Source organism: Amborella trichopoda, chromosome 5, assembly GCF_054954075.1.
Source record: "Amborella trichopoda isolate Santa Cruz 75 chromosome 5, AtrichopodaSantaCruz75HAP2 v2.0, whole genome shotgun sequence".
NCBI classification, from domain to species: domain Eukaryota; kingdom Viridiplantae; phylum Streptophyta; class Magnoliopsida; order Amborellales; family Amborellaceae; genus Amborella; species Amborella trichopoda.
This window is the reverse complement of record NC_142340.1, coordinates 2,221,192-2,234,981: the sequence shown is the minus strand read 5'-3', so window position 1 is coordinate 2,234,981 and position 13,790 is coordinate 2,221,192. Positions and strand designations below refer to the sequence as shown.

At 35.5% G+C, this 13,790-nt stretch overlaps 1 protein-coding gene across 1 annotated transcript; it reads left to right on the top strand.

The window, feature by feature from the left end:
• The first annotated feature begins 5,557 nt into the window (after window positions 1–5,557).
• On the top strand, window positions 5,558–13,757 carry LOC18426718 (putative lactoylglutathione lyase, chloroplastic). Its single transcript, XM_006833360.4, has 9 exons — window positions 5,558–5,855; window positions 9,593–9,797; window positions 10,130–10,254; window positions 10,541–10,605; window positions 10,988–11,200; window positions 11,479–11,526; window positions 11,717–11,824; window positions 12,037–12,177; window positions 13,454–13,757. Exons 1-9 carry the CDS (start codon window positions 5,684–5,686, stop codon window positions 13,493–13,495), a joined length of 1,119 nt encoding a protein of 372 aa, XP_006833423.1. The 5' UTR covers window positions 5,558–5,683; the 3' UTR covers window positions 13,496–13,757.
• Window positions 13,758–13,790: the final 33 nt, after the last annotated feature.

The window sequence follows — 13,790 nt, the reverse complement described above, 5'->3', positions numbered from 1 at the left end:
TGTTTTTTGGTCATCTTGAACCCATTTGAAACCTACTGTTGAGTGATTTGTTGATGATTTTTTTTTCTTTTATTTTTTTACTAATGTCCATGGCTTTATTGATAGAAAAATATATAGAAACAATAAACGTCAATCTTCACAAGTGAGTTGGCCACCTGATTGGCTTCCCTGAAAAGATGGTTAAAGGAGACCGTGAGAGGTCTAAACATACACAAGATTTGAAGCCAAACCGACCCTAGTTCCTAAGGGAATCGCTGCTCCTTTTTACACTACCGAATCACATACAAAGAATCTCCCTCCAAGATAAATTCAGACCCCAGGTTTTTAGAAATAAAAATCTTAAGACCCTTGAAAAGAGCTAAGATTTATGCATGATTCGTCGTCGCTATGCCTATGGGACCAGCAAAGGAGAACACAACTGATCCAGTCCAATCCCTCAAGATCCCTTCAATACCTTCCAAACTAAGATTGCCCAAAGAACTCGCATCAAAATTAAGTTTAAAACTACCTCGAATGAAAGCAATACATAGCATTATTAATCAACATATAACTACCTCCATCGAAATGATTGAAGAGATTAATGGAAGCATTAACCTCCAAAATACTCCTTCCCTCTTTTGTAATGGACAACCAACAACAAAACGAATGCTTAATAATATTTAAGATTTTATCAAAAGGTAGCACATTCCTTTCAAACGTCTTTCTGTTACGCTCTTTCCAAATTTCCTACAACATGACTACTCTCGCAATCTTCCACATTCTTAAACTTTGGGCAAATTAAAAAAGGCTAATTGGGTAATAATTCCAATGGTCTCTTGTGGTAAAGCAACACTAAACCCCAACTGAGAGAAAAACCAATACTATATTCTCAAGACAAACGAGCAATGAAGAAAGAGATGAGCACCTGATTCCCCATCTTCCTTTCGAATTAAGCAAATGTTAGGTGAAATCTTCCCCTTTTAATAAGATTGTCAATTATAAGAGTCTTAGTTTGGACCTCCAACCAAATGAAAACTTCTACTTTGAGTGGAGCAGGCATTTTCACACTTGTGCCACCTGCGGAAGGGACCATTGCACACAGTCATTAAAAAGTAACATATAAGCAGATTTGACCGTGAATATACCGTCACTCTCAATCTCCCATACTAATTCATCCTCCCTATTTTGAGGAACATAGACCCTATCCAAATCTACCAACAAAGAAAGAAACCAAGAAAGTATTAATTTGGCAGTCTATTATAAATGAAATTCAAATTCCAATAAATACTACCACCATTGTACTCCAATAAATTAGTTATCTTAGCATTCAGATTTTCTATTCTTTCAAAGATTTCAAGATAGTAAAGCTTTAGGGGCCCTCCAAAAACCAGATCTACCAGAACAGTCCCTACCACCTCTAATCCAAAGATTATTTCTATCCAAACCATATTTTGCAATAAGAACCTGATACCACAATTGATCTTGAGAATGGTTACTACACCAGCACCACTTGTATAAAAGAGCTTAACTAACTTATCTCAACTTTCTCAACCTCAGTCCTCCTTCTCTCTTAGGCATACAGACCTTATCCCACTTAAGCAAATGAAACTTTCTAATCTCATCACTTGACCCCCAAAAAAGTATACATCATTCTCTCAATTTTTTAATAACCGAAATAGACATTTGAATGAGAGACATCTAATAAATCGGTAATTTAGCCAAGCAGGCTCTCATAAAAGTAACTCTACCTCCCAATGATAAAAATCTAGCTTGTGTTGAATACTTTGGATAACAACATCCCAAACTAATACCGACATACTAGAATCATGAATGGGGAGGCACAAATAAGTAAATGGAAACGAGTCAAACGTGCATCCCAAAGAGCTTGCTAAATTCTTCACCAAATTCCTTTGAGCAGTTAATCCCAATCATAGAAGTCTTCTCCAAAGTAACCTTCAAACCCATAGTCATCTCACAATCAGACAAAAACACCCCCAAGTTGTTCACCTTTATCAAATCATCCTCACAAAAAATAAGTGTATCATCTACATATTGCAAATGAGATACTAATGACCCATGTCTACCAGTTTGAAACCCCCAAAAATACTTTCTATTTACCACATTACTAAGAGTAAGGCTCAATCATTCAGCATAAACAATAAAGAAAAGGAGGGACAAAGGATCTCCTTAACGTATACCCCTTGAAGATTTAAAAAACCCTTTGGGCTACTCTTGATCAAGATTGAGCAATGACCAGAAGAGAGGCAACCAAAAATCAAATTCCCCCACTTCTCCCCAAACTCTATTCTACTCATTATTTCAAGCCATCTATCATATGCTTTTTCTATGTCCAACTTAATCACCACTCCCGGCTCCTGCGATAAAAGTCTTGGATGAATACATTCATGGGCTACAAACACGCTATTAGTAATCAAGTAGCCCTAGATAAAGGCCAATTGTGGACCAGAGATAAAAAAAGGTAACACCGATTTGATGATGATTATGATACATAATTCCAACCCAAACCCCACTCGGCTCTGCCGATCAGGTCTAGTCAACCCGGCCTATTTACAGCCCTACAATTGAATGATTTGATGATGAGGATGATAATAATGACAATAACAAAAGATAATTCTATATCTTTTTGTGTTTGAACATATTCTTGCCTTAGTTTTGTCCTCCACGCGGTGAACTTTTGATTATGAGTACAATAATATTATCAAGAATTTTGTAAGGTTAAAAGAACCTACCATCTCTAAAGTGAAGCATCTGATGCCTTCAAGGGAGAAGTCTTTTTTTTTTTTTTAGCTATTTTGTTTGAAGAGCAAAAATTTGGCATTTGAGAGAGAACGAAGAGAGAGAGGAATGGTTTCTCTTTTCCCACTCATCCCCTTCCCATAGGGGTCGCAATAGACCTGGACCCGACTCAGGGCTTGATATCTGAACCCGGCTATAGGTCCAGGTCCAGCCAGACCCGGACCCAGACCCAGACCCGACCTGGCATGTTGCCACCCCTACCTTCCAAAACACCAAACCTATACATGAAAGAAACAAAACTCCAATAAATAGACACAAAACACTTATTCTAATACCTTTTCATATGGCAAATAGACATGAGCTTGTGTACATTCAAGAGGTGATATGACTAGGTTTCTATAGAGCCTAGGCTCTAAACAATTAAATTAGAGCATGCCTCAAATAGTGTCGAGAAATATGGTTTCAATACGGGAAATCTTTTTGCCTTAAAATATATTTTCATAGTTATTTATAAATTATAAAGCTTCAAAAATAATGTAGATCGAGAGATATATGAAAACTTGAAAATCTTGAAATTTGACGGTCCAAAAGTGCATTACAAAATACACTATTTTCAAAACTTGAAATCCATTTTTTTATCATGTCCATGCATCTTTGATATCAAGATGATGAATTTGAAGATATCTGAGCATTAAAACAATAACTTCAGTGAAATTTTTGAGGTAGGCTCGAATTTGATTGTTTATAGCCTCGGCTTTATGTAAACTTTTTTCCTATTAATATAAGTTACTTAAAGCCTCACAAATTATTGCACCCCTTTCACTTGTGTTTTTTTTAGGTGAATCGGTGGGATATCGGGCCCTTACCCATTTTATTAAATAATCAAAATGAATATTACATTAACAATACTTAAACAGCCTTTGGCAAGGGAATACTAGCAACATTAGATAGGATGAAAGCCATTACAAATCCAAACAGATACACCACACCGTTGCTTCATTCATAAAAAAAAAAAAAAAAACCTTTGCTTTGGCCAAAAAATCCGCAACCATATTAACCTCCCTATAAACATGTTGGACCTTTTATTGCTGATTAGCAAAAGATGCAAGCTTACATATCGAGTTAGCCACCATTAATCGCAATCTCCATGGAGGCTTGCAACGACCTCTTTTACGTTTTTCCTTCCATTGAATGCATTGATCGGTCAAAAAACAGTGTCTAAATTCTTCATGCCCAAAAGCTGCCAATAGATCGAAATTTCGGACATGGTTCGAGATTTCGGCCTGGAATCTTTATTCAACAGAAATTTCGGAAAACCGAAAACGGTTTGCTCTTTTCTGCCGAAGTTGACAAAGCGTTCAGCCCAACATTTTAAGTTCGGTTTGAGACAAAAATTGGGGCTTAGAAAAAGAGAATAAAAAAAAGTTGGAAGGATGACGTTTTTATATGGTTTAGGCTCCACGAAAACAAAATAAAGCCTCATCTCAAATCCGAAAAGTACTTTTAACATCGAAAATCTCCATGATTGTTTTAAAATTAATTTTTAATACCAACAATAAATTCTGAAACTAAAAAAATAGTATATATTTTACGGATTTTTGAACATTTAGTTTTAGGGTAAAATAGATAGTCTAGATGCTTTGTTTCAATATACACTATTTTTAGAAGAACAATTGTTTCATTCCGGCTTAAACGCATTTCTACCATATGTGGTCTAGAGGTATAAAGTATCCATCTTAAAAACGGATGCAAATAAGTAGCCCATTTAAAAATAATTGTAACTAACTGTCTAAATGTTTTTTTAATATAATTATTATTTTTTATTTTTAATTTTATATATTTATTCGTATTCATGATCTCCATATTAAACATTATATATTATTTAAAAATTAGGATCAAATTATATTTAAAACATATATTTATTGCCAAGTCTGCATTTCTACAATATGTGGGCCGGCTACATGCTAATTGTGTCCTTTCTCGAATTTGAAATCCTAATTTATTTTCACAAGCACAATGTTCAAGTTGAGATGATCAATTTAAAGTTTTTTCAACACTAGAATCGTAATTTTCAATAGTGTTGCGGTCCTATCAAACTATTTTTCACTAAAAGAAAAAAGTGATGAGGAAGTGATAAAAATAAAAGGTGTGGTTTCTATAAGGTTGCAATCTTAAACAATCTAATTTAGGCGCATCTCCAAATTTTATAATTTTGGTGTAATTTTTTTTTAGAATTATCTGCAAAACTATTTTCATACCTAATTATAAAATTTTAAACTTAAAAAATAGTTAAAATCAAGTAGATCTATAGACATATGGAAAACTTGAAAATGGACGGTTTAGATAATATATTGCAAGATGCACTATTTCTAGGATTCAAAATCTTTTGATTTTTTTTCATATTCATACGTATCGATGTCGAGATGATCAATTAGAGGGTTTTTTAATATTTTTTTAAAAAATTCTGATAAATTTCGAGGTGCATCTGTATTTCGATATTTTAAGGTTGCAACTTTTATAATCTTTTTCCAAAAATAAAAGATACATTTCGCCTGTACAATATGATCCACAAATTATAACCCTCCGATCAATCGTTGTACGGTGATTCAAGGGGGTTGACGTAAGTACTCGTTTTACCGTACGATAATTGATTGGACGGTGATCCATTGTATTGCTAATCATGATTGATCATATAGAACCTCCTTTTCCTTATATTTAACGAGAAAATATCGAACCCCCTTTGGTCATTTCGAGTAAAGATTAAGGAATTTTGGTCATTTTCCAAAAAATTATATATATTTTGAGAGGGAGAGATAACGCCGCTTTTTGTTTGCTGCACGAACAAAGAGTCCCACCTAGAGAGAGAAAGAGAGGAGAGAGACAGCCCGCAGAGAAACCAGCTGCATCTTAGAGAGAGAGAGAGAGAGAGAGAGAGTGGGAGAGAGTAATGGAGAGGATTGCAATGGCCTCTTCCACCATGCCCTTGGCTTCTTTCCGAGCCCATTCTCTCTCTTATCTTAGGAAGATGCCATGGAAAAGCTCGGTGAAAGCTTGCTTTAACACCTCTCTAATGGCGTCCGGTCCCTCACGAAGAGCGGCCCTCCTGCATATAGGCAGTGGTAATTTTCTCTCTCCTCTCTCTCTCTGTATCTCACTCTTTGGAGCATTCACCCATTGATTTGTTAGAATTGTGTTACTTTTGTGATGAATGAAGTCTGGGCAATTTCTTGAGAGCTTAAGAACTTAGTGATTTCATATGTGAGGGAATAAAACCTGCCCTAGAATTCACTGCAAGTTCTTGAAGAAAGTCATTAAATTGTTGTATGGAAACAGCAAAAGATACTACTGGACCTGAGGAAAACAAGGTGAGGTTTCATAGGAAGAAAAAAATTCCTTTTTTTTTTGGGGCCAAAATTGGAGGTTATTTTGTACAAGCGTCATGATTTTAGGGGAAAAGTAGAAAGAACACTACCAAAAAAATTTTCATAAACTGCTTCTCATAGTAGTTGATTAAAAGATGCAGCTATTTTGTTGGTAATTGAAAGGAAATTTTATTGGAACTGCGTACACGGTTTTGAGCTGTTTTCCCGCAAAACTCGGATCTTTTTTAGCTTTTATACCTAAGCATATTCAAAGAAAAAAATGTCGATGAGATGTGAGCAAAATAAGGGCAAAAACGACTATCAAAGTAGTCAATTGAGTACTAGGATCAATGAAGAGGAAAAGAGAGAGTTCATTGGAAATACCCCTTTATTTTTATTTATTTTTTCTTTTTGGAGTTATCAGGGGAAATTACAGTTTTTCATGATTTGGTCTTTGTGGGAAAAAAAGAAAAAGAAAAAGAAAACATGAAATTAGAGAAAGAATACCAAAAAGATATATATAAAAAAAAATCCCGAGATGAGAACCTCATTAGAGGTGTCAGTACAAAGAATACTATTTAAATTGATAGAACATCAGATGAGTTTTCTTTGCCTTCTTTTGGCGCTTAAAGTTACAGGTCAGAAACCACTAATTTTTCTGCAATTTGCTGAAAATATGCAAAAATCCATTGCAAGAATCTGCTATATTGAGATTGTTTGATCTTTTGCCGTTTGCACTCATGAGAACTTCTCATATTTGGAGTTTTTGTCGAATCTGTGTAATTTGGTTGTCTTCATCTAGCAGTAGCAGAACATGGCTTTGATGCTTGATTCCTTTTTTACATGTGTACCAAAACAATTTAACTTATGTGATTTGAGGTGGATTGGCATCTGCTTAAGATTTTGAGTTTCATATCTCTGAACCTTTTTGTGGTGATTTTTCTATATTGATTAATTAATATGTACTTTATGACATAAATAATATGATATTGGATGGAATAAGGTTTAGGTATTCTGCTGGGAATTTATTCTCTTAGTCGTCCCCAAATAGTTGGGAAAGGCGACAATGATGATGATGCATGTTGTGATACAATTGGTGCTCACTACATGTGGGAACTTCGTGGTGGCAATGCATAATGGGATTTTGGACCAGATTTTTAGGTCTACTTGATATTCCTTTATGCATAGAACTGCATTAGGTTAAGTGAAACACCGACAAACCTTCAATCATTAATTCTTTCGAAGTTAATATCTACTATAGCATGATGGGTGCAATTGATTTGATGATTTAAGGTCCAGAAAGTGAGCGATATTAATGGATTTCACAGTTTTAGAAATTACAATTGGTCCTTGGAATTCTGTATTTGTGATGGAAAGCATGGATGTTTACGTGTATAAAAGTGCATGTGTATCAACCACTTCACCCTATATCTTCCCTCTTCCAGAACTTCAATTGCTCCTAGGGCAACTGAGGTTTCCTACCAAAATATGACCATGCATTGTCTCAGTAGACATCTCATCAAAAACTTCTGAAAACTGCCACCCCCAATCAATGAATTGAGGAAGTTCATCATTGCTGGCTTCAGTTGGTTATCAGCCCGAGTTAAACTAGTACGTATCGTGTCATTCAGCTTTGAGATAATTGCTGGCTCGAGTTGGTTATTAGCTCAAGTTAAACTAGTCCATCTGGTCTCATTCAGTTTCTCAAAATCAAAAAATATCTCATGAGTTCTTCTTTTTCTGTGTTTATCAAAGGAGAATCATTTATTATTGAAAGTGAAAAGATTTACTGCTCCCCCGAGAGCATACTATGCATTTATTCCCTCGGATAAGACTCATGTTTGGAATACTTTTTAGACCCCAAGTTGTGGGAATATAGCCCCTAGAACCTAACAGCAATCTCAAAAAAAAAAAAAAAATGGAAAAAGAAAATCTCACTATGTGCCTCAAAAATTTAAAATCCCAAGATTGAACAAGAACAGTCCAATCTTCAGAGGGCAAGATCTAGGTGTTCAAGAACTTAAAATCCAATTTTTTTTTCCTTCTAAACATCTGATGGTCCTTAGATGTATCCTGAAATTTTGGATAAAAAAATTACTTCCAAGTTGCTCTTTTGTCCTAGGGAGTTGGTGTGCAGTATGCTCCCCCGGGAGCATGCTATACATGTTCTTATTGAATACTGAAATAACATGCATTCACACTATGGTCTTCTTCCCATGCCATCTGTGCTCCAGCTCTTTCATTCATCGTTCCATTTGAACTTTTTCAGTTTGGTAGTTGTATGCAGTGTTTGTCCATGGAATCCATCAAAACAAACATCTCTCTTCATATTTTACTATAAAAACCCTGTGGAACCAACTGATAATTTTGTGAGCCAAGCATGTGCTCTTCTCCACCAAAGTGGTTTAATCACAGTCGTCCACAATTATTTAACCACAACTATACTTGTTTGTCCTTATGAAACTGCAAATCATCAGTCTATATGGTCTCCAACCCAAATTACCTCCCACACCTCCACCACCCCAAGAAAGAAAAGAAAAAAAAGGAAAAAAGGAGTGAACAACAATGATGACAAATAAAATTTTCTATTTTCATTCTGTCCATAATGCAATTAAATCCTATCTCTCATCCGTTGGACCTTTCATCTCAATCACTCCTTTGCTTGTTATAGTCCATCGAGGATGCCGTGCTTTGGAGTTCCTACACACATGACGCTCCTCACATGTGGCCCTCCATTTCCTATGATTGTAGCCCTTCTTTCAGTTTACCGATTAGATTAGATCTTTATACTATCTGATCGGCCTCTTTCCAAAGTCTAGCTTATCTCCAACAATACCCAATTCTTCTTTTGTATTATTGCCTCTCTCCAAAGAAAAGTTCTCTAAACTGGAACATGTTGCTCTTGGAAGATCCCTGAACTGTTTCATTCCTCATAGCTAAACTTCTCCCATGTCTGAGCTAAACTTCTCCCTCCTGTCCTCACGTTTCATCCATTTACTTGTGACATCAGAAGGAGGATCCTCTGTGCACTGAATTCTGATATGAATGGTGCATTATTCAAATGCACCGATTTGAAAGCTTCAGTCCGCATGAAAAGCAAGACTTTCTCAAAATTTAGGCACATTTTCTTCTTCTTTTTTTTTCTTTTTTTCTGTGTGTATTTTTAAGTTTTAACAGATATAACAGAACTCATAGGGCTGTGGAAGAAGATCGAATACTTATTATCATGTGTGTGTTTGTCAGCATGCACATGCAAGTGTGTTCCTGCGCGGCTGCGCCCATTTATCCTTTTTTTTTTTGAAATATAAACATTGCTTGATTGCTCCTATAGTCCTATGATTTCAGATAAATCAGTGACCATTGTCCAATATCCATGCTATTCTGACTGAGAACAAAGCATTCTCAGTGGTTTTGATTAAAATTTGTTTACTGAGCATGTACTTTGTTTTGTTGCTATTTATCAGAGCAATTACATTAACTTGTGTCTGATACAGCTATTCAGCAGGCGCACCTGTTTGGTATAAAGGCATCTAGTATATTAAGAGCAGAGGGAAATGTTGCAGAGGCAAGGACTTCTACCAATATGGCACAAGCTAGCACCACTGTGAGCCAGGAATATATCCTGGACTGGGCTAAAAAGGATAATAGGAGACTTCTTCATGTCGTTTATCGTGTTGGAGACTTGGACAAGACCATTAAGTATGCTCTTCTGAATTCAAACTCCTACCCTGTAGTTATTTCTTGGGATAATATGCTATGAGCTCATGGACTATAGAAAACTAATGTCAATTGTGTCATCACACTCCAATGAAATGGTGGACAGTGATGTTGGGTGGGTTGAGTGAGAACAGGAACATGAGCCTCCAACATGGTTTATCTTTTTGATAATGTTGTTGTCCTGTGGTTTTCCATAGTTGAATGGTTTGTAGTATACTTTCTATTATATTTGGATGTAGTATACTTTCTATTATATTTGGATTGATGATGCTTGTGATTTTCTTTTGAGCTCATTTTTGTGAATATAATTGCAGATTTTATACAGAGTGCTTGGGGATGAAATTGCTGAGGAAGCGTGACATACCTGAAGAGAGATATACAAATGCTTTTCTTGGGTATGGTCCAGAAGATTCACATTTTGTGGTGGAACTCACTTATAGTAAGATATTCATCTGAGTACTTTTTGATATAGTTTTGCAACTCTTTTGTATGAAGAAGTGTTGCAAAATCCAATGGAATATGGTATACAGTACTCCACCTTGGAGAATTCTCATGTAGCCTAACCTGCCATTATTCTCCACCAGCCGTCATCAGGATTAGATCTTGATCATATCCTATGTTTTACTGTATATACCATACTGCATTGAATAATGTAATACTTCTCTGAAGCTGGGGTTTGCATGTCTAATCTCTCAAATTGCTTGTGTGGTGATCTTGATTTACAGACTATGGAGTGGATAAATATGATATAGGTACTGGTTTTGGTCATTTCGGTATCGCAGTTGAGGATGTAAGTTTCAATTTCTCTCAGAGGGTTTATTATATTTCACACGGTCTTCAGTAAATACATTTTTGAGAAATGGACAGTCTTGCTTAATTATGAACTGTTGGAAATATGGAAACATTATTTGGAAAAGTATGTCATAATCCGAGGGAGTATGGCTGTATGGTATGTGGTGGGCATGCAATGTCTGTTCCTAATGACTGACTGGAAATTGACCAGGACATTGACTGAAGTTAATCTTCATCATCTGTCATTTGGTACAGAAGGTAGATATGATTTAGAGTTTTGGACTACTGAACCATAATATATTACAATTGGTGTTTTCTAGTTATCTTCTTAGTTGTGAATGTTCGCAAAAGTCCTGGTGTTAATTGTTTTCGATATGCAGGTTTACAAAACGGTAGAACTCATTAAAGCAAAGGGAGGAAAGGTTACTCGGGAACCTGGTCCTGTAAAAGGTGGCAATACTGTTATTGCTTTCGTCGAAGATCCGGATGGCTATAAATTTGAGCTTTTAGAAAGAGGGCCTACACCCGAGCCCTTGTGCCAAGTAATGCTTCGGGTGGGAGATCTTGATCGTTCTATCAATTTTTATGAGAAGGTGAAAAATCATATCACTGAGAAGTTGGTAGACATATATTATTCTGTTATGCCGCAATTTTTTCTTTTGCTTTGACTTCATAGTAGAGTTTATCTTTTTTCATTTTTATTTCTTTTTTTTACCATGTCTTCTCCTTCCATTAGTGCATATGTGTCATCCCGCTTGTCTGTTGCTTTTTCACACAAAACTCTCTCTCACACACGCGCATGCTCACCAAGAAGTGCTGAATTTACACACAATGCGAATGAACTGCTGAAGTTATATCACCATGACTACAGGCTTTTGGCATGGAGCTCCTGCGCAAACGAGACAATCCCGAGTACAAGGTATTCTAATCTCTCTCTGTAGCTACCAAATATTCTAATCCTTTTCTTTTTTTCTTACTGTCCATTTGACCTATTCTGTTGACATTATAACCTAGGATAAACCAATTTTGTGCTTTACTCTTCTTTAACATTCTTATTTTAAAATGCATTAAGGTATTAGGGTCACTAATAAGATGTTGTATTTCCATAGTACACTATTGCCATGATGGGTTATGGCCCCGAAGACAAAAATACGGTCTTGGAGTTGACGTACAACTATGGCGTCAAAGAATATGAAACGGGAAATGGTTATGCTCAGGTAAAATCCGATTATGAGAACCTCCCCTCTCTCTCTCTCTCTCTCTCTCTCTCTCTCTCTCTCTCTCTCTCTCTCGATGCGTGCATTTGTGTGCATGTGTTTCTCTGTCTATCTGTCGGTCTATTATGTATTCTGGTAGTCAAGACTCAACGCATGGATTCTTATACGATGTTTTACTGTGTTTGTAATAACATAACTTTTGAAATTGTCAGATTGCAATAGGCACTGATGATGTCTATAAGACAGCAGAAGCAATCAAATTAGCTGGTGGAAAAATCACTCGTGAACCAGGTCCACTACCTGGAATCAATACAAAGATCACAGCCTGCTTGGATCCTGATGGTTGGAAATCGGTATGCATGTTTGTGTATTATAGTTTTTTGTGTGCTTGTATTACTCATTTCTTGTATAGTAATCTCTTCTTTTTCTGATGCACAATAATCTCTTGTTTTTGAAATATCATTTTGTTATCATGGAGTTTTCGGAAAATAACCACTTTTATCTTTAAAATACATGTACTTCGAATAGAAATGTTGAAGTGATATATTCCTTTGGCAAGACAATTTCATGAACTCCCATCTCTAAAAATATGGGTGCATCAACTAATGGGAACTTCTCTTAAACAATTGAACATGAAATCAGAAAACATAGTTGAATGGTATCAGTTTAGAGGAATGATTTCATGTCACCATGTTATTATAATATAATGAAACCTCACTTCTAGAAAACTATATTTGTGGCATTGTATGACCTCAAAAATATCACACACCATCTTTTTATCCTAATAATCAAATCTTCAATACCCTAGATATGGTCAAAATGAGTCTCCAACAATGAATCTAGACCATCCATTTAGTGAATTTCAAAATCTACGTATTTATGAACTCAAAATCAATTTTTTTTTTTTTTTACATTGTTCATCTAATGATAGTAAAACTATCTAAAATTTTTGGGAAGTTCCTTTTAAAACCTAGATCTAAGTATTTCGAAAAATGGATGGCCTATGTTAATTAGGCTAAAAAACAATTTCTAGATTGTGTTTTCAATTTATTTATTTTTTATAATTGTTCATTGGAATTAACAGAGTGTATATTTAAAAATTGGGGAATTGTATTACTGTAGAATCCTTGCATGAAATCACTCCCCATCCGTTTATGTATTAAAACTTAGTAAATTAGCATTATTTTATAGGCCCAATATTTCATTGGATGGGATTGTCATTAAACGTATAATATTTGAGTGATATGGCTGGATACGGATAGTAGTGGGAGTTCTAATCCTTGATCTACACTTAAATAAAGGCTGCAAACAACCTTGGGGTTATTAGTGCCAGATCAGTTTGTTATATTAATTACATTGCATTTATTTTTTAATCTAAAGTGCATATTTAAAGGAAGCAATAGCAAAATGCGTTTCCTGAGATTGAGATTGAAACTATAGCCTAATGGATTTCCTGTAATTGTGGTGATATTTTTTAGACTATTTGGGATGAGAGAGAGAGGGACTCGATTGACATGGATATTTGTATGACATCAGAAGAATATGCTGAACGATTTGAACAGTCCATATTTGGTGTTTGAGTGCATGTTTCTTTTATGCATATAATGGTTTTCTCTCTTATTTTTGCAGGTTTTTGTCGACAACCTTGATTTTGCTAAGGAGCTAGAGTGAGGGAAAACCCGCAGAAAGTGCTGAGCTCATTACCTTAAAATTTGCCCGTGGCTCGCCCGGCTTTGGACAAAGTCGTTATTTTTGGAGATTCAAGCGCTTGGAGAATCCATTCTGTAGAGAGAGAGAGAACGAAGATACTCATACTACCTTCCTCTGTAAATTTAGGAATAAACATGTCCTCGAGGTAGTGTATTTGCAGAAGATAGATAGTTTTTGTTCAATTTCTTGATCTAAATTTAACGTCGATTCCCTTTCTTTCACATATCTATCCTCTTTAACATAAAATAACATTGGT